Raw genomic sequence first — 20,121 nt, forward strand, 5'->3', positions numbered from 1 at the left:
CACGGCCCGAATTTCGGGCCCCTCCTCCATCCTCCACCTCCTCCTCCTCCTCCATCTCCTCCTCCTCCTGCATCCTCCTCCTCCTCCTCCCGCCCGGCTGCCGGCGGCGATGCCCGCTCCGCTGCCGGGGGGAGACGCTGCCCGGCCCCCCGCGGCTCGCCGCAGCGCCTGGCTGGCAGAGGGGCAGCCGCACGCCTGAGCCATGATCGCCGCCGCTTTCCTGGTGCTGCTGAGACCCTACAGCATCCAGTGCGCCCTCTTCTTGCTCCTGCTGCTGCTGGGGACCATCGCGACCATTGTGTTCTTCTGCTGCTGGCACCGCCGGCTGCACAAGGGGAGGCACCCCATCAAATCCGTCTTCTCGGGGCGCTCCAGGAGCCGAGGTGAGGGACCGGGGAGGGGGGGGGGGGAGGCTGACAGGAGGGGCTCCGGCTGCCGGGAGGGGAGCGAGGGGGTCGGGAACCCCCCCCGGTGTCTCCGCTACAGCGCAACTTTATGCTCAACTTCGTGCCGGGGAATTAAATATGAATAAAATCCCCGGGGGGAGCCCCAGCCCGGCGGCGGCGCAGCCCCGGGGCCAGCCCGAGGTGCAGCCGGGTGCAGCCCCCTTCCTCTTTCTGCTTCCCTTCCAGATGCTGTCATGAGAACCCACCACTTTCGCTCTGAGGTAATTTATTTAGCACGCAATTTCAAGGTCAGAAGTTGTTCTTTTTCCCCGCGTACTTAACCGTTGCCGTCGTTGTGTTCCGTGTCATTTTTGAAGCGCGCAGCACGCTCGGCGTTGTGCACGGGCGACACAAAGCCCTCGTCTTGTGCTTTTTATTTCACGTCTGCATCTCAAAATAAAACCCTCCACGCCAAACGCGAGCTCTTCACCTGCACCATCCCGGCCGGCCTGCTGAGCCGTGCAGCTCCCAAAGCGATCGGCCACTTCCACAGGAGCTGCGCCCACTCGGTGTGCCAGACCTGCCCCAAAACCACCCCTCAGCCCCATTCCTCACCTCACCTCACCTCAACGCAAGGAGCCCAAAAAGCATCCCCCAGCCCCGTTCCTCACCGCACTGCAAGGATGTGCAGAGCTGGTGCCTTGTGCAGCTGCAGAGCTCGCGGTTGCTGTGCCCTCAGCCCTCACCTGCCTGGCTGTGTCAGGAAGGAAAGTTGCCTGCCTCACACGAGCGCTGCTGCGGGAGATCCCGGAGGGATGCAGAGCCCCAAATCGCTTGGCAGACGCCTCACTGCATGACTCTGGCCTCAGAGGTCAGGGGAGTCAAAGGTCTTGCATGCCAGAGGTAGACGAGCAACACAAAACCCAGCCGCCTCCCAGGCATTTTGAATGAGGAGCGTAATTGCTGGGAAAAACATGGAAAATAATGGAAAACAAAACAATAAAAACATGGAAAATAATATTGGTCTTAGCCCCTGCTCTGCTTCCATGCTGCTCTGTGGAGCTCCTGCCTAGATGTTTCTCCTGCCTGGCTTCCTGCTATTCATTTAAGGCATGTCTTCATGCTGCTGACTGCAATCCTTGAAGCTTTTAGGGAGTTTTGCCACTAAAATGATCTTTTGTTTTAAATTATTTGCATTTTTCCTTACCCAGTTGTGGGTGAGAAAATTACCTGATCATGAGTAACGTTTTCAAAAGTGTGCATGTGGTATGTTTTGGTGATGTGGTTCCTAATGGAAATCAGTTGTGACTCTTTAACTCTTTCGAAATTTGAATGTGTTACCGTGGCAAGACGATGCATGGAGCGTAGTCAGTGGAGAGGCCTCATGTCTTTAAACCTTGAGAAGTCTGTTTTTGTTGGTTCTATGACTGAACAATTAGTGCTGCAGTAAGACAAATCTAACAAGCATGTCCTTCCAGAAGTCAAGAATTTTTTTCATGGTTTAGTACTTCCAATAGGAAATACTTGGTTTCCGTGTAAGATTATTTTGCCATTGAGCGTGGACAGAGATTAAGGTTGATGTGTTGCGCTGTTTTGAGATACGTGCTCTGTTTTGAGATATGTGAATGCTGACTCTTAAAAAGGAAGTTTGCAAAGTGACTAATTCATTTTTAGTAATCCGGTGTGTGGTTACTTGTCTGTCGCCCAGTAAAAAGCAGATGCATTCAAAATATTTCCTAGATATTTCCATTTACTGAACCATACTAGACCATGCAGACCAAAAAGAGCTATTGGATTCCTTCATAATTTTCTACATTGTCTTTAAACAGAGTAGCGCCACTGCTAATGGTCTGAGCTGCCCGTTTAAGTAAGTGGTGGAGCTGTTTTCCCAATCATTATCTGATCATAAGCTTTTTATTCTTAAGAGAAAGCGATGACTCATTTGACATCATTAAATTTTCATTTTCCAGTTGTTTTTTTTTTTTCAAGTAAAACCTCATTTTAATGAATCTAATTGAATTGATTAATAACAAATTACAGGCATGCTCTCATGAAAATATTGGCAACATTATTTGAAACAGAATTTGACATTCTCCTTCTATATCAGCACAAAACATTATGCGCTTCCAACTCCAACAGGATGTTAAGGAAGGCAACTCATGATACATGAAAATGCGAGCTTTGCTTAGATTTTTTATTTTTCCTCCAAAAATAAACATAGCATCCCAACTCCAAATTTTATAGCGCAAGGTCCAGCTGCTAGCTTCCACTACGCTTAGCTGTTTGTCAGGTGCAATTGTAAATGGTGTTCTTTGATGATGATAAAAGGTGATGAAAAAGAGTTTGATAGTAAATAGCAATGGGTTGGCATGCATCTCCTGAGAGCTGTGTTCAAATATGACTTGCATCGCACATGAACGTGCAGGTGGTCTAGTGGCACTGCACAGAGAATTATAATTGCGCTATCTCCAGAGCGGTTGGCAATTCCTGCATGATTGGCTGCAAGCCAGGAAAGCCTTATATTTGGAAAAATAGATGTGTAGCAGAATTATGTTCAAGTTCCTTGCCAGAGCCATAGCCATCATGGTGCATGCCTACATTGTCTTTGTCTGTCTACAGCAGAGAAGTATTTAATCACGTTAGTCCTGAACCTCACATTAAAAAAAAAAAAAAAAAGTAAAAAGACCATGGAAGAGTAAATACTAAATTTGAAAATGCATGTGTGATCCCTATCAGATATTCTGTTTTGAGTTTTATAGGTCACTGGGCGTTTAATCCACCATTACTTTGCCCATTTTTGTGAGTCTTGGTTTTGAGTGCCTCTGCGAAACTTGTCTCGTCATTATACCACAAAAGTCTATGCAGATATTTCTTACTGAAGAAGGAACTTGAAACACTTGACCCCTTGCCTCAAAAGGAGGTAAATTTGCATTGAGTTGTTATGAATATCAAGTAGGTTAAAGTCTGGCTTTGTTAGAGGTGCTTCATAACAGAGGAATTAACTAGCAAGAGGATGCAAGTGTTTACGAGATAGCACAGTTGTGTCTCCACCTCCCTACGAACATTCACTTCCTACCATCTGAGGTTTGTCAGACCTGTTTTTTATGTATTCTTTGTTGCAGTCCTTTAAGTTCTCTATGACTGTAACTGCTGTTAGGATTCCCCTCCATCCCTCAGGCATTAGAGATATTCCCTGGACTACGACAAGAATCGCACCCAGAATAGTTAATGTTTCTTATCTGAGGTAGACCTAGATATGCCAGAGCTGTGAAGAAGAAAACAAGTAAATTTCCAGCAGAAATATTCATTGCTTACATGACAAATCAGACTTTGATGTAGCTATTTGAACTATTCTCTCCCTTCTTTATTTTGAGAATCAGTTGCAGAATGTAATGTCTGTGCTGTACCAAAACCACACCAAAATAAAAATGTAACTCAGTGAGGGTGTAGCCAAAATAAGGACTACAATCCTTTTTTTAATTCCTTGCATGTTCAAAAATTTGATATTAGTGATCCAGTTCCTTTGTGCTTCCCTTTCTTTCCGTAGGAGTTTGTTTCTTCATGAAGTATAGGAATTTTCTCTGAGTACTTCGGGGGCTCGATAGGTTTAAGTGTTTATCAGCTTCTACTTTACACAGAGGTTTGAATGTTTTCTGTGCTTTACAATTTAAAGGCATTGTTTAATATGCTTGTGTTGCCACTTCTTGTGATTTCAGTTCCTTCCTGAATGAGTTTTCCATATTTTCTAAGCCTCTGAAGTCATAGGATTATGTGAGATTTCTACCTTTCAATTAAAAATAAAAAAAAAAAGTAAGCTTCTAGCTCTTTTGCGTGCAGAGAGATCTTCAACATATGCAGGTCAGAGGCTTCTCACAAGCTTTTAGAAGACTAGCCTGCTGCAAACGTCTGGCTAATAGAATTAATACAAATGGTACAATTCTTAAAGCTTCATTATTCAAGGGCAAGAATTCGTGAATGGGTAGGTTCTCATTCAGGATTTTTAAGTAGTTGGCTTTTTATGGGGTTTTTAAGGGATAATTGTGCTAATTACTAAACCAGTTGCTGATGGTTATCATATTATTGGGAAAACATCCAGTAGACCTAGAAATCTTTAGTCTGAAATTCTCTCTCAGCTTTACAGTTTTCCCTTATCTCACCTTTTAAATTAGAAATACGACGATGTCAGGACCAGAAGGTCTCAGTGTCTGTGGGCAGCCAGGAACACTGTGGTATCTTTTTCTATTTATTTTATTTTGACTCGTATATTTTGGGCGAGCTTTATGTGAATGGCTCCTCTGAGCCCTGCAGGTATAATCCTGCTAGGAAGCAAATTCATACAAGTTTTACAGTCCGCTGTAAATCCTGACTTGGCTTAAAACAGGTGCATGCCAGGTGGGACTAGTCATATGAGGAAGCCAAACAGGAGTTGACCCTTTATGAAAAGGCTCTGGGGAGGGTTGGCAGCGTTTATTAACCCCAGCTGTAGCAAAGGAATAACACTTTGTCATTTGGGTTTTGCAGACCTCCTGTTTTCCATGCAGACTACTGAACAGTCGCTACAAGATTACATAGGTCAGCCAAGTCCGATGATGATTTTTAAGAGCAAACAAATTTGCTAACTCATCTATTGTCATACAATAAATAAGGTACAGCGCAATTTCCAGTAAATGCATGTATTGACTTTGCCAACAATGGATGCCCAGAAAAGGTGTTCGTGTATTTATCTTTAAGCATAGCTTTGTCATAATTGTCCCCTCTTCTCAGGCTGATTTTGAGACAATTACCTAAAAATACAGTTCTTGATATCTTACAAAACAATAATGAGTAGTCTTTGAAGACTTGCACTATAATCCATCGTGAGAGTTGTAGAGTTATTTATAAACTGCTCCAGATATGCACTGCTCCACTGAAAAGAGAAATCAGCAGACCCTCTAAGCTGAATTTTCCTCTTCTGTTTGTTTGGAGGAAGTGCATTCAAAGAGCTACAGAAATGTACAGGGCTGTCCAGAAAAATACATTAATTCACCTATTCAAAGGCTGTCTCTTTGTCTTTGCAGAGCTGCATCAGTCTGAAAATGTTTTACCTTTGTGTTTGACATGTTTTATCCCCAGGATATCTGAACTGTTTTTCCATTAGTTCTCTTAAGAGTTAAGGAACAAGTTCAAGGGAGAATAAATTGGAGACAAAAAGAAATGGTTTTCTCAGATGTAGGAATGAATGGAGGTCTGTAAATGCAGGTTATAGTGTATAAGGACAAGTCCTCCTATCTGTTTTTCATAACATGCCCCAGACAGAATGCATCACACTGTGCTGTCACATTGCAGGTTAGGTACCACTGAGCTTCTGTTATTGTACGTTGTCTGTCCATTACTGTTTGTTGGTTTTACTCACGGCAGAACTGTACTTGGACTGATGCTGGGCTGAGCTGAGAAGCAGCCTGCTTGGCAGTCCTATCGCAAATTAGATGGCAACTCCCCTGCTGCTGCAGCAAGGTCACTTGGGTTCCCAAACTAACTCCGTATGAGGTAACTCAGGTGCCTTTACTCTGCATTACAGCGTAGTATAGAAATGCCCTGTATGTTTCTACAGCCACCTGGTTTCCTGCAGCTCTATTGAAGCTTCTGACAGTAGGCAGAGCATTGAAATGCTGAGGGGATCTCTTCTCAGCTCCATCAATCACTTGATAGAGTACTGACACCGTGTCACAGTCTGCATCCGTGGGTAAGACATGGTCTCAGCGTGCTGCGTATTGGGACCTGCATTAAAATGAGCACATCCTCACAGCTCTGACAGGACAGGGATAACCACGGCAGAAAGATCTGCTGTGTAATCAAAGTTCTTCTTATTTAATTTCCCATTAATACAGTTGTATCAACAGCCTCCTAGCTGTCACGTAGGTATTCACGTACACTAAGGCTTCTCAGCGTCCCCTGCTCCGTCTGGAAATGTGGGTTTTAGTGGTGGTTGCTGCCTCAGGTATGTTGTATGCCAGTTTGCAGTTGACAATCCTGGTGCACACATGCAGCCGCTTGCAAGCAAGTGGAGCCCTGGTTTTAAGGGGCTGCAGGTGGAGCACGGCTTGTCTGTGTCTGTCTGTACCTGTGTGCTGGATGGGAACTGTCAAATTCTGGCTGAAGCTAAATTCATGCTGAAGCCGTGAATTAAAATAACTGAGGCCATACCTGTGGTGACCACGCGTATTACCACATCAGCTGGAGAAACGAATTTTCTTGTACTGACAAAAAGGATTGTGCAGGGGTCCACAGGCCACATGCAGCTCAGAAAAGCCTAACCATCTACACTGATTTTAGGTTACTGTGGTTAGATTGTAAGAGCGACAGATCAGGTTGTGGACGCATTTTCAGAAATATCTCAGTACTGAGCTGAGGCTGAGGCTGACCAATGGAAGAAAGCAGTGCATGGACATGGTGGCACTACCCTCAGGGCTGTTTCGGCTCCTGCACTATTGTATGTGTTTTCCTAGGGCATGGAAATGCCACTTGTGGGCTTTTAGAAAGAGGCCCCTTGGATGTGCAACGGAAGACCATGATGAGGGTAAAGTGACTTTGCTCTTCTCATACAGAAGCAGGTCCAGTTGAGCTTGGCTTGTTTGGCTCAGTCATGTTGTGAATGATGAACATGTTATGAAAAATGAACAGATTCAGAGCTGTGGCTTTCCAACCTGCCCCCATGCTGTGTGGTCTGGAGGGCATATCAGGCCCCAGCTTCTTCTGCCCAAAGCCCTGAGCCCCAGCTGTGCTCCCTTGTGCCCTCCAGCCCTGCATCCAGGAGAGGCAGTGGCTGGCTCTTCCTGACTTGTCAGCAGCCACGAAACACGAGTTACAGCTGAAGGGTGAAAATACCGTGTCAGCTGTAGGAACTAACTGCAGCTGGCATTTGGGCAAAGACACGTCTCACAGCTCGTGCCAACGTCCTCATCGTCCCTGTCCACTCAGCGATTTGAACGACAGCGCGCAGCTTCAGGAGGGCAAATGGGAAGCAAAGCACAGGTCTTGCAGAGCTTAATTTATGGATATCAAAACTACGCTGAAATGCATGATCATGTCAGATTGAGGTGTTATATTTATCCTCCTCCTTTGTTCTAGAGAGAGCAAAATGATACAACTAGGTCAAGGCAGCGTTCCCTGCTGATCTGCTGCTGCCACCTTCATGCGTGTAAAGTGCAGCTGGAGTCGGCAAGTGACTTTGCAAGAACAGCATCCTCTTACACAGCAGGATAAGCTCCCCGTAAGCATTTACAGCTTACAGTCTGCAGAGCTGTTCAGCTGACCCGGTGTAGGTGCCTGCTTTAGGAGGAGCTGAATAGGTCTTCAAACCTCACTAACTCTGTTGACTGAATTTTTCATTGGCTGTAGTAGGATCTGAGACGAGCTCCAGGAGAAAATGTTGGTATCTGCATCCAGGTATCTTAATTGATACCTAAATTCCTCCCCAGCTATCTTTATTTCCATACATATATATGTATGCCTATTAAATCTCTCATTCGTCATGCATCTGTTTTACACTTGACACCTGCCTTCATGTGCTGAGGTGGCATAAATTCTCTCTCCAGTTTGCTCTCCGAACAAGTACGCTGGACAGATGCGAGTGATTTTCTTTCTATTGGATGCTGGGCAGCCATTGTATGATTTAGCCATCTGTGTTACTTCTTATTCTCCTTCTTAGTGTATTTTTAATATTTAAAAGGTCATTTTCCTAGTTAATTGCTCCTGGTAGGCTCAGGATATATACCATCCAAGCTGAGGAGAAAGGATGAGGTGGAAAAGAGAGAAAGCAGAAGCGGAAAAGGGACATGCTTGGGGAATGTGCTGGTATATTCTAAATGCCACTGGCCCTTGCAGACCACTGATCAAGCAGTACTCTGATTTATTTTTGTTCTTAGAGAATTGTTCTGTTCCTCCTGTAGGCTTGTGGTGCCCCGAGGTAATAGGGAAGGAACTGGGGCAAGCTATCACAAAGGCAAGACGGCACTGGAGGGCTGCAAGCCTTCTTGTTAAGGAATCACAGGAGCGCCGAGAGAACAGGCCAGCTTCTGTGGTTTATAGATTTAGACAGAAAAGAGTATTTAAAGGGTATCTTGAGGCATGACTGGGGACACTGGTTATTTGCTTACACAACATCAAGTTTTTTTTGTCATATTTTACTTGCTCTGATAGGAATCCTCACCCCGTGATTAAACAAACAACAACAACAAGACGTGAAACAGCAGTGTAATACAGCATGGGTTATTAAAAGTTATATTCTCAATTCACATTTAAACCCTGGGATCAAACAAGGGTTTTTGTGTATACTCTTGGGGGCCCATTTAGGAGCTGGAAGGCGGGTTATTGGTATTGTATTTCATGAACCCCGATTGAGAAGTAATCTTACTCAGGTTACGTAAAAGACAATAGCTCGTAATCCCCTTTGAATGTTTGGGTTTATCTTGGAAAATTTAATATTATATGACACATGCCAAATCATAGTCTTCAATATTGAAGAAATAGTTCCTGCGGTGTTTGGAATTTAGGCTTTGGAGGATAAGAATAATATCTCCTAAAATAAACTGAATACATGCAAAGAAGCATCAGTGAAAGCTTGTTAATCAGGGAGTGGAAACTGAACGTGAAATCTTGCATTTAATGTATTAACTCTTGATTCAGGTCTCTATAGGGGTAACCCTGAGCTAAGATTAAAGAAAAAGGTCAATAGAAGCACCAAAACAAATAAAATAAAAAAATACATTCTATTTTTTGAGAGCTGTTAGAACCAAGAAGGAGCAAATACTGTTGCTCCCTCTATGTGTGTATGTGAGATAGTACATTGAGTGAGTGCAGGCAGTCTTCCTGCTACAGAAAACTAAGACCCAACCTTAATTAGCAATCTTTATTGTTACTAGTTTGGAGGATTTAGTTTGAATCCTGGATTTTGAGTTGAATTTTTAGGACTGGCAATTAAATAGTTACCCTTTTTGTTGTCCTTGTTTTGTTTTGTTTTGTTTCTTTCTTAGTTTGTAAACTGAGGATATTTGGCATGGAAGTCACCATGGGAGAAGGGAAATAATAGGGTCTCGGTCACTTTCAAAGTTAAAGCTGGTCTTACAACACAGATGCATATAAACATGCATATATACATGAGGCAGAAATCCTCTCCGAAGCTCTCTCTTTTAGCCTGCAGGGGAATTTAATACAATAAATTGATTTAATGTTTAATTAAACCTGCTTTTTGAGTTCCAGTAGCCAGGTCAGCTGTAGGGTTGGGTTCTGGTTTAGCCTGTCTGCAAACAGCTCAAAACTCTGGCGTCTTGAGAGGGGCTCTGGTGCTGTGCATGCTGATGTCTCCAGGCCGCGAGACGTTGGAGGTTGCATATACATGAAAGTTTCCAAGCTTTAAGCAGACGGTAACTGACAATTCAAAGACTGTTTCCTGAGGGCATTAATTGACAAGGGTAATAGATGACAACTCTCATGCACACACAGCCGCTGTCAGGAAAAAAAAAAAAAGCAAGCGCTCAGGGTTGGATGTCCTATCCGAGCTTCCTTTGGTTTTGGTGTTCATTAGTGTACTTGCTACAGTGCATTTATCTAAGGAACTCACTCAAAAATCTGTAAAGGCATTTGCCAATGCAGTTGAGTGGTGTTGTCATTCCTGCCATGACAAGCTGCTTACTGCTGACTAGCAGTTTTTGTGCAGTTTACCGAAGCTCTTCCAGAAGGTAAACTGGGTCACAGTCCAGTGCCTGCTGAAGTTAACGCAGCTGGACTTCCTCTAAAGCACTCGGATTTCCCTTAATGCCTGGTGACTCTGAAAATACGTACCTGTTGGAAAGATGAGGCTACAAGAAGTCAGACTCTTGATATATTTTTCATAAAGTACAGATCGGGAAAAAATGAGGGATCGGTAATTTTTTTTTTTTTTATCAAGCATAAAAATAGTAGATAGCATGATGAAAGCAGTAGGGATAGTAAAAAAAAATAGAGTAGAGGGAAAAAAGGATCTGGTGAATTACAGAATAGCACATCAAAGGAATGGAGCAGCCAGAGATTCAAGTCACCAAAGCAATAATGCACTCACGAGATAGCTCTGCTCTGTTCATATGCTGCATTGAAGTACCAGCTGAAGAACTAAAAAGAGATACAGAAAAATAAAGAATGAGAAAGGAAAAGAAAAAGGTTTACCCCATTATCCAAAATGTCCCCATCTGTAAATAAAGATAAATAAAAGCAAAAAATAAACAAGTTGTTTAGAAAGTTTCATATTTTTTTCTGTACTAATGGTCTTGTAATGGAAGTAGGGGGAATAGGCAATGACCTGACAAAGCCTGCAGTGTGTCACGTACATGGTTATCAAACACCAGACCACACCAAAGAAATTCTGAAGAACAGGACAGATGAATACATGTGCTGTTCAATGTTAATAAATGGAATGCTGGGCATATTCCAGGGAAAAGTGAGGTATACACTTGATTAATTTTTAAGTTTATGGTCTCCAGAAAGAGCTTTTTGAATTACTCCTGATAGTTCAGTGATGAGCTTTGTTGGATGTATAGCTCCATCAAAAAAGCAGGTGGGATGGGAAATATTTAAGCAGAATAGAACACAATACTATTAAATATATTTATCAATAATGCAAATTTATAAGAATACAGTGCTGAATGGGGATCTGGCACGGGTTATGCCTGTCAATAAGGACATCTAAAATTCTCAAGACAAAAAAAGCACTGCAAGGGACATTATTTCATGTAGAGAGAGGAAAAATATAAAGTAAGACGAATACTGTACAGAAGGCAGACTTCAGCCTCCGTGTGGTCATCATGGGTCAGATCCATCCTGTCTAATTTTGGACACTTGCAGCATCGATTGAGGGTGAAGCAGTCAGCCCGGGCTGCCTTTATGGCCAGCCAAGGGGAGCAGTCCCAGTTCTTCTGACCCTGCTGGCTCCAAAGGGAGCCCGGGGAGCTCTGCTGAGAGGAATCCCACACTGTGTTTCTGTACACAATTCAGGCACTGAATCAGAGGTGTGAAGCTAAAATTTGGCAGGATAAGAAGATTTATTTATTTATTTATTTTTCAACTGAGCATCTTGCTGTGGAATTCATTTTACACAACCAGTCAGTCGTGCACGCTGGAACACGGTGCCCAGATTTGGAGCATTCATCATGGGGTTGGATGAAAAGACGGGCACAAAAGGTCTATTCAATATTACCACACTTCATTCCAGAAAAAAAAAAAAAAAAAACTTGTAGAAGAGACATAAAAGGATTAATTCACAATGTTCAGCTAAAAGGCAGATCCTCCTAGCCTCCTTCCAGAGGCAGAAATGCTGCCTTGAGGGAGTTAACCAGAAGGATGAGCATGAATGCTTTTGGAAAGAAGATAATCCCAAATTGTTTTTTTTTTCTTGTCTTCCTTTGTGATACCTAAAACTGGTTCTGGTGGTCATCCGAGTTCTTTAAGGAAGAATATCCTGTGGTGTAAATCCATGCCCTTTGTGTGGTTATTTTAGTATTTAGAAGAAAAGGGAGTTTTTAAAAAAATATGTATTTGAAGTCGTACTTGTTTGGTTTGTCATGGTGTAATTTTATAGGGATAAAAAATGAGGCAGGCAGCAGGGTCTAGGAACAGCTCACTCTCAACGCAAAGAACAAGAGGAGGTTTTGGCACTGTGCAGTGACACAGCATTCACACGACACCAGAAGCCACCAGTTGCTTATTGGTGTTATAGCAGCCTCGGATTGCCTGGTTGATCTTAAGATCTCCAGCATTTCCTCAGTGATTTGGTGTCAGATGGTGTACTGTGTGCCCCCCTGAACATTTTGTATGGCTTTTGTGCTCTCCAGTGTGAGCTCTATCTCACTGCAGACACTTTTGTTATTTTCAATTTATTTTTATTTTTTTAATTTTGATTGCTCTGTTACTATGACAAGTTTTCAACTTTTTTCGACTTTGGGTTCAACTGAAGGGTAAGAAACGCAGGTGACACACTGAGCATCTGTTCATTTAGCTGTTGAAGGCATCACTGGCTGCTCTGGTTTTGCACCGAGCCTGGGAGCAGCGGCTCCCATGCATTGCATCACTTCTGAGTCATTTCTGCATTTTTGATTGCCAGATTTTGAAATCTTCAGGATTTGGATTTTTGCTCTGGCAAAGTCTCGTTGCAGAAATGAGTAAGCATTTCAGGTTTTGGCCTAAGGGCTCTGCCCTCGTAACATTATCTTTGTTGATAAGGAATTAATTTTCCACCTGAAATCATGATCCTCGGCCTTTATCACATTATAATCCTCTCCAGAGCGACCATTTGCGATACTGCAGACAGATTATGACTTCAAGTAAAGAATAAGCTGCAGCAGTAGAAGCAGATGAGCTCTTAAAGAGATAAAGATCCCATTTTCTTGCTGGTAATAAACAGCAAAACAGAAAAAAAAACATGGAAAATACAACAGAGGAGTGCTGTCCGTAAACAGATTTCTCTGGAAGTCACAAGTGACTTTTTAGAACCGAAGCACAAGACTCAGTTAGTAACCCCCCAGTATTTTGAAGTGAAGTCATTCAGTGAGAGACCCACATACTTAAATCCCTATTTGGCATGTGTCTCTAAGCACTTTTAGAGCTGCTTAGCTTCCACCAAATTCTTCTGTTACGTAAACGTACTTTCCCAAAGAGTTTTATCTAGCTAATGGGGATGGGAGTGTGGTAGGGGAGAGTCTGAAGTGCTGGGTACGTAACCAGGCTTCACCCAGGAGCCATCATCTGTGAATGAATCACAATCTGTTTAACATTTAGAAAATCAAAATAGATTTGCTGGGTATTTTGGTCCCTTAAAGAGGATTTTCTTTTACTATGGAATAATCCCTGATGCACGCTAACATTTTTTCAGAATTTTTTTTTGCAACACGTGAGCTCTGTAAGAGTAGTTGTGTTTTTCCTTGTTATCCTGAATGCCTTCATACACCGTACAGATGATGCACTGTCAGTTGCTGTTCACAGTGTGCAGAAGAAAAAAGGTGCAAAAGCCTTTCCCATTGCAATAGTATGATGGAGCATCTCACAGGTTGACATCTTTGAATGTTTAGAGATCTTACTCAGGTCTGGTGGCTGCAGGAGCTTCCCTGCAGCTTGTCTTGGCTGATATGGGCAGGGTCCTGCTTCCATTAAGGACACTGGGAATCAAAGTCAGGAGGGGTTGTATATCAGGATTCAATTTTGGTTGTGTCTTTTCACCATGTGTGTTTGATAGCCTTGATTTGGCACATGTATGAACCTAACCTGCACGGACTAAGTAGAGCTGGCCTCGATTCCTGTCCAGGAGCAGCAGGTTGCTACAAGAAGTTAGATCAGCATCCAAGCTCCAATGCTTCGTCTTGGCACTTCAGCCTTTTCACATCATGTTGCATGCTGTATACGTCTGTAGTAGCTACTGGCATGTGTGTGTGAATGCGTTTGTGTATTTTGGCTGTTACTTCGTGGAGCATGCCTTTAATGAACTAAAGCTGCCCATCTCTTGTAGTGCCCAGCATAGACTGCATCTCTCTCCCCTTGCAGTGGCATGAACACTGGATGAATAAATCCAATTTGCACGGGGAGCTACCCAGCTGACTTCTGATTACTTCAATCTATGACCATAGCAACAGTTGAGCATAGTTTTCCTATGCCGATTTCATAATTAAAAAATAAAAAAGGAAGGAGAAAAAAAGAACATCAGGTTTACAAGGAAATGTATTGCTTCCCCTAGTTTTCAACTGGCTGGAGCTCAGGACATTGAGGTTCAGAGCACAGATGGCTTCAGTTTTTGCTAAAATCTGTATTTGTAGAAGTTGACTTTGGTGGAAATATTTTAGTGGAAGGAATAAGAAAGTAGAAAAATAGGAACTGTTACATCTATTCCTGATTTTGAAAGGGAATGGAGCCCTTGAACTGCAGACTGTCACCAAGGACATAGATTTGGCCCATTTATTCTGAAAGCAGATAGGACCAAGACAACAAAAATCTTATTTACAACCTGGTCAGATTTAATATCAACCAACATTGCGTTCAGTACAGATGACGCATGGCAGGCTCCTGCCTGCTCGTGGTGATTGGGGCAGAGGGAACGTAGTGAAATGCAAAAATGCTCTGTGTAAATGCTCTGCAGGTAGCAATACAGGGCGTGCATTGTACTTGTTGCCATTAAGTAAATGAAATTCTCTAAGGCTGAGAGGTTCTGGATGATGTTCAGAGGTTTTCACAGCCTCTATAAAGCATTTGTGAAGGGCAGCTTTTCCTTAGATTGTTATTTTGGCCAACTATGCATGCATTTCCCAGACAATAGCAAAAGACAGATGTCTCTCTTAATTATTTTATTCCAAATGGCAAGGTCTCCCCCCAGATCTAGTAGCATCAGGACTCTTAACAGGAACAGTTAGTCATCGTTGTGTTGCTAGCTACCCATTTTTCTTCACTTTAATTCTCAGAAAAGAAAATTGGTATTTTCTGCTCACACTCCCTAAAACAGTTTCTCCTGAGGCAATGAATGAACCTGGAAAATTTTAATTATAAATTTTAGATTATAGCTATTCAGTTACAACTAACTAAAAGTGTGGGCTTATAAAGAAAAGCCACAGGAGTTGCTGCTACTAACTTTGTCAATAATATACATAACTGAGAAATCTAAAAAAATTTGTGTCATTTGCAGCACTTGACACCATCTCTTTATTGTTACATGCAGTACATATGGGCATTATACTAATTTAAGATGAGCATGCTTGTTCTTCAAGTTCTTGTAATCGTTAAGATCCTATGTGATTTCTCTGTTGTTACATGGCTCCGTTCTGTGAGGTGTCAAACACAATGATTGATTTTTTGGTTACAGGGCTTTAGATCAAGTCCTCGTCATGCCAGAAGGCGCGTAGCACCTCGCCTTGAGGAAACACAGCCTCTAGTGGAAGCTCACCACCTAAGCGAGCAGGAAACCTCTGTGAGAAAAAGAAAAATCAAGAAAAGCAGCCGAGTACAACCAGAATTCTATCATTCTGTTCAAGTTACCCCAACTCGAAAACCTGTAAGTATTCTACCTTTAGGGATAAATAGCACTGAATGTATATTATAGGGGTATGTAATATAATTCTGAGTTTTGGGCCATCCATACACTGTTCCTCATTTTTAAAAAGCTTTTCATTTCTCATATTCAGTGAATCTAGATGTAAGTGGGTTAGGCTATATTTAACATTGATTTATAACTCTAAAAAATCCAATTTTGAAGAGTTTTTTTTCAATTTTGATTTTGATTTAATGCTCAGTCAATATTCATATATTTCATTTGATAGTTTTATACTGATATTATTTAACAGATTTTTATAGCACACGTTATTGAAATTCCTCACCCAGATTTATCAGAGATTCTATGTACTGAACCCAATTTATATTAAATCTCACTGCTGCGTACAATTCTTGAGGTCTCTTCTGCTTTATACAGTCTTTACAATCTTTCTGCTCAACAAAAAATGAATTGAATCATAATTGCTCTTTGCTCTTCAGCTAGATCTATATATACACAGTTCTTTTAATATTGACGTCCTGCTTTTGGTGACGAAACATAACGATTCATTGAAACACTTGTACAGTTCCTAATGTGAACGCATGTAGAGTTACTTCCTGCAGACATAATGCATTTCTCTTTTTAATGAGAGTTCACTGCTTTGATGCATTTGCTGACTAACCTATCTGTACCAAAGTTAAGGGGCTTGAACTACTTCAAGTACTGCTTCAAGAACTACTACTACTACATTAAGCCAGTATTATTAAAAAGGTAACCATTGAGCATACCATAATAAAGATTGTCTCAAGGTTGCACCAGCCTAACAGAACCTTCCTGGATTTCTGTTAACTCAGCACCAAGAATTATCAATATGGTCTGAAGTTGGTTTGAAAAAGAGCATTCCCTGGTGTAAGTATGTTGTCTGCGAGAGCAAGAAACTTCTGCATAGAAAAGAAAGCCAGAGCTTGAGACACCAGCCAGAATTGTTACCCATTGGCCAATGCACTCAGTTTCTCTGCTTTCACTTCGCTGCTCCCCAGTTTCCTCTGTTCTTTCATGCTTCTGCTTCTCTGTTACTTGTTTTATTCTGCTGCTGTTCCTGTTGTGCCATTTGATCTGCCTGATCTGTCTTCTCTTCTTAAAACATTTTTCTTTGCCTCTCTATTGTGTTCTTGCACTCCCGTCCGACCTTGCTCTCCAGACTGCTTTGTCTGACTCCGTTGTTCTTGTTAGGTCTCCAGCCTCTAACCATGCTCTTGTCTGTTCATTACTTGCTTATCATCCTTTCCTTTGTTGTTCTTCTTTCCTCTCTTCCATCTCCTCTACTATTTTCCACTCCACCCCTGTTTTTTTGCATTCCCTTTTTTGTGTGATTGTTCTTAATTTTCTTCCATGGTAGGCCTGTGTTGAAGGTAGGCTCACCTGTACCTGCTGAGGTTATTTCCAACTGCTGCTGACTACCAACATGGGGAAAAAGAGCAACAAGTGGTGCTGAATTAAAGAGCTAAAACTGTGGAAATAGTTTAGGCAGCAGAACAGGCCCTGAAGAGTGGCTTAGAGAAGCTAACAAAGCCCTGCTTTTCCCCTAAATCAGAAACACTTCAGGACCAGCAAAGATAAAGAACAGAAAGCCTGCAAAGTTACTGTGTAACTTCATTTTCATATTGATTCATGGGTCTGTGCTGTGTTTGACAAGATCTAGCACCGAAACAATAATAAATCCTAGGCTTAGAGAAAACTTCTTTCAGAGCTGTCAGCATTATGTCACTATCTTGAAATTGCTTTTGCAGTACATCTCTTACGCAGTGTTATGCAGTTCTTCTGATAGCCTTTCGTTCTAAAGCCTTGATGAACTCACATCATACAAAAAAGAATGTATCATTACCTTTATTAGATTATGATCCAGAAAACATAAGTTACTGATTTCATTCCTCATGGACGTTTTAAGTTATTCTCAATGTATTATTAACGTCATGGTGACAGTGTGAGTAAGGTTCATGCCATGACAGATCACTGCAGCGTTGCAAAGTTTCTCAGAATCACAGTGTCACCCATCCCTCAGTTCGGCACGGCTTCGTTCAGCTTTGTCTTGACGTTGTGAATATGAGACTTTTGGCCCTTGCCTTTACACAATTTTACGTGACTCAGTGCCAGAAATGCTCTTGTTAGTCTGCATATTTTTTCCCCATTATTTTTTCCTGTTATTCCTAGCTCTACCCACTTGAGCCACTTTAAATAAATCATCTGTTGCCTTGATGTTTACACTATGGAACTATTTGTAGGCAGATATGGCTATATCCTGCTTAGTCATTGCTTGAAAAAATGATGTATGATGTCTGCTAATCAGAAGATATAATTTCTCCTCAGAAAAGTATTTATCTTTCTGATTATGTGTATTGCTTTTTGTCTAATTCTGCTTTTTCATCCCTACGTTTTGCAGAGAGAGAAGGGTATTTCCAAAGCAATTATGAAACAGCCTTATGGGAAGATGTTTCTTTAGTCCAGGAAATTTTTGCTTAATCAGCCTTAAAGTATGTTAGCCTGTTTTACTGCTGTATTACGATATACACTTAAACATTTTTCAGATATTTCTTTAAAATTTTTGTTGGATGTTTAGATTCTAGGTATTCCTGCTATTTCAGGCTGTTTTGTATTTACTTGATATTATTGTATCTAAATCTTGTTTTTGCAGTTTCCTAGCCAGGACTATAATTATCTCAATTTGCCTGGATTATTTCTCACTTCCTCCATAGTAATCTGAGATCTTTCCAGTATCGTGTCAGAACTAAACTAGGTGTAATTGTGTATGGGAGTAATCCCCACTGAATACAATTTTCTCTTTGAAAATCTCCATGAGCGGCTGCTTGCAGAAAGAGAACATCGGTTTCTTCGGAAATTTGTATTATTTTTTGTACTTTCCAGGTCATTAATGAAGCTGTTAAATACATTTTGGCCTGAAAGTGATCCTTACAAGACAGAGTTCATGTCCTTTCAACTTCATTTCATTCATCTTACTGCAGTGCAACATCAGCATAATGTTGTGTAGCTTAGCTCTTTTATGATATGGTGTTAAATCTCATGCCCTGTAGGTCTTCTCCTTATTGGTAACTGTATTATTTGTGCTGACATTCCATATAGGTGACACTTTTTTTGTCAACTTCACACCAAGAAGAGTACAGATATCTATTACTGATGTGTGCTTTGAATTTTTGAGCACAGTAGAGGACTCTTGAGAAGCAGGACTCCGATCTTTCAATTAGCGTGACTTCAGGAAAGTCAAAGGAGCCATACATACAGGTAGCTGATTCTGTATGACAGCTAAATTTTCTGAAGGTGCAGAAGGATGTGCAAGAAAGATCCCGTTATGAGTTTGCTGCTGTGTAGCAATACTTCTCCAGGGCAAATTTTAAACTGTTAAAATTGTGAGGTTTTATTATGTTTTGCAAATATTATCTGTATTTTACATAGTGGCCCAATCTGAAGCAAGAGTGTAAAACTCTGTAAATTGTTAATAATTATTTTTTTTTTTGCTGTGATGGCCTGGAACCAAAAGATGACCCTGAGTTTGTGTAAAGATACCTGGCTTCTGTGCTGTGGGGTCAGTCAGACACACACTTCTGCCAGTTCTAATCTCACCTGTGTTTCTAAGCACATAGCTGAAAGGAGATGCTGTCAAAGCAGTGTCTTTTGACATCTTCATTGTTAAACAGTTTGAAGGGCTTCTAAATTGCCTGACTCATGCAGCCACCCAGATTATTTAAGATGATGAGATGTAGTACCGAAATTTGCACTTGCATATGTCATAACAGTATTGCTACAAGTGGCAGACGAGACTATGGAGCCTGGGGCATAAATAAGCCGGTGCCTCCACTTTCAGATGCACATATAAAAAGTCTACTGATGTAAGCAGCCTCATGTGGCTCCACTGAGACTCCCGTGACTGAAGTGAAGCTTACACTGTAAAAAGTCTGATTATACAAACTTGAAAGCAAAGTTAATCAGTTTATAATGTATCTGAAACCGTGAGCTGTCGTATCCAGTCTTATTCAGCTATCCTGGTCTTTGCTTTTACGTGTTTAAGCCTTCAAATTTATGAAGAGAAAAAAAAAACAGTTTTAAAATCTTCTAAGAAAAGCATGATTTTTTTTTTAAATGTCTGATACAAAATCATTCATAGAAGTCTCGATATTAGTTGACACTTGGGTTACTTGAGATGAAATGTTTCATGTGGGTAAAATTGTTCTGAAGGGCTTTTCACATGGTGTTTTTTTTAAAGTATCATTGAATAATTTCCATCTGACTTTGCTAGTTTCCACTTGTTCTTAATCTGATGTTATTTACTGTTTTTCCAACATCACGATGTACTTCACTTGTTATTTTGAATGACCTTACACAGACATCAAACAAAAATTACTCATCACCCTGCACAAGATTTGCTAATTCCAAGTATTAGCTATTCAATCTGTAGATTACATTCATGGCTTTCTTTTGCAGACATCTGCTTGTGTTGGATTGTGTCTCTTGTGAATCACATTTAGAAGCAAATATGGCAGAGCATAATCATATCATCTTTCACCTTCGGCATTTGTATTAACATTATATTAATGTTCTCAGAACGTATGACAAATCTGAGTTACACAGTGCACACACACACGTCCTCTCTCAGGATAATCTGAGTGACAAATTGAGCCACAATGAAGAAATGCACGGAATGTGTGAAGA

The 20,121-nt window shown here is 41.4% G+C and overlaps 1 protein-coding gene across 26 annotated transcripts in view; it reads left to right on the plus strand.

Moving 5' to 3' along the window:
* Positions 1-55: 55 nt before the first annotated feature.
* Positions 56-20,121, plus strand: part of DST (dystonin) — a 296,897-nt gene continuing 276,831 nt past the window's right edge. For 20 of the 26 annotated variants that reach the window (XM_068678323.1, XM_068678322.1, XM_068678298.1 and 17 more), the window contains exons 1-3: positions 56-383; positions 633-694; positions 15,235-15,423. In XM_068678323.1, coding sequence (XP_068534424.1) covers positions 203-383; positions 633-694; positions 15,235-15,423 — 432 coding nt within the window. In that variant the 5' untranslated portion in view covers positions 56-202. The remainder of the gene's footprint in view (positions 384-632; positions 695-15,234; positions 15,424-20,121) is intronic. The other 6 variants (XM_068678297.1, XM_068678324.1, XM_068678326.1 and 3 more) reach the window with 1 other exon arrangement.

Source organism: Anas acuta, chromosome 3 (assembly GCF_963932015.1).
Source record: "Anas acuta chromosome 3, bAnaAcu1.1, whole genome shotgun sequence".
Lineage (NCBI taxonomy): Eukaryota > Metazoa > Chordata > Aves > Anseriformes > Anatidae > Anas > Anas acuta.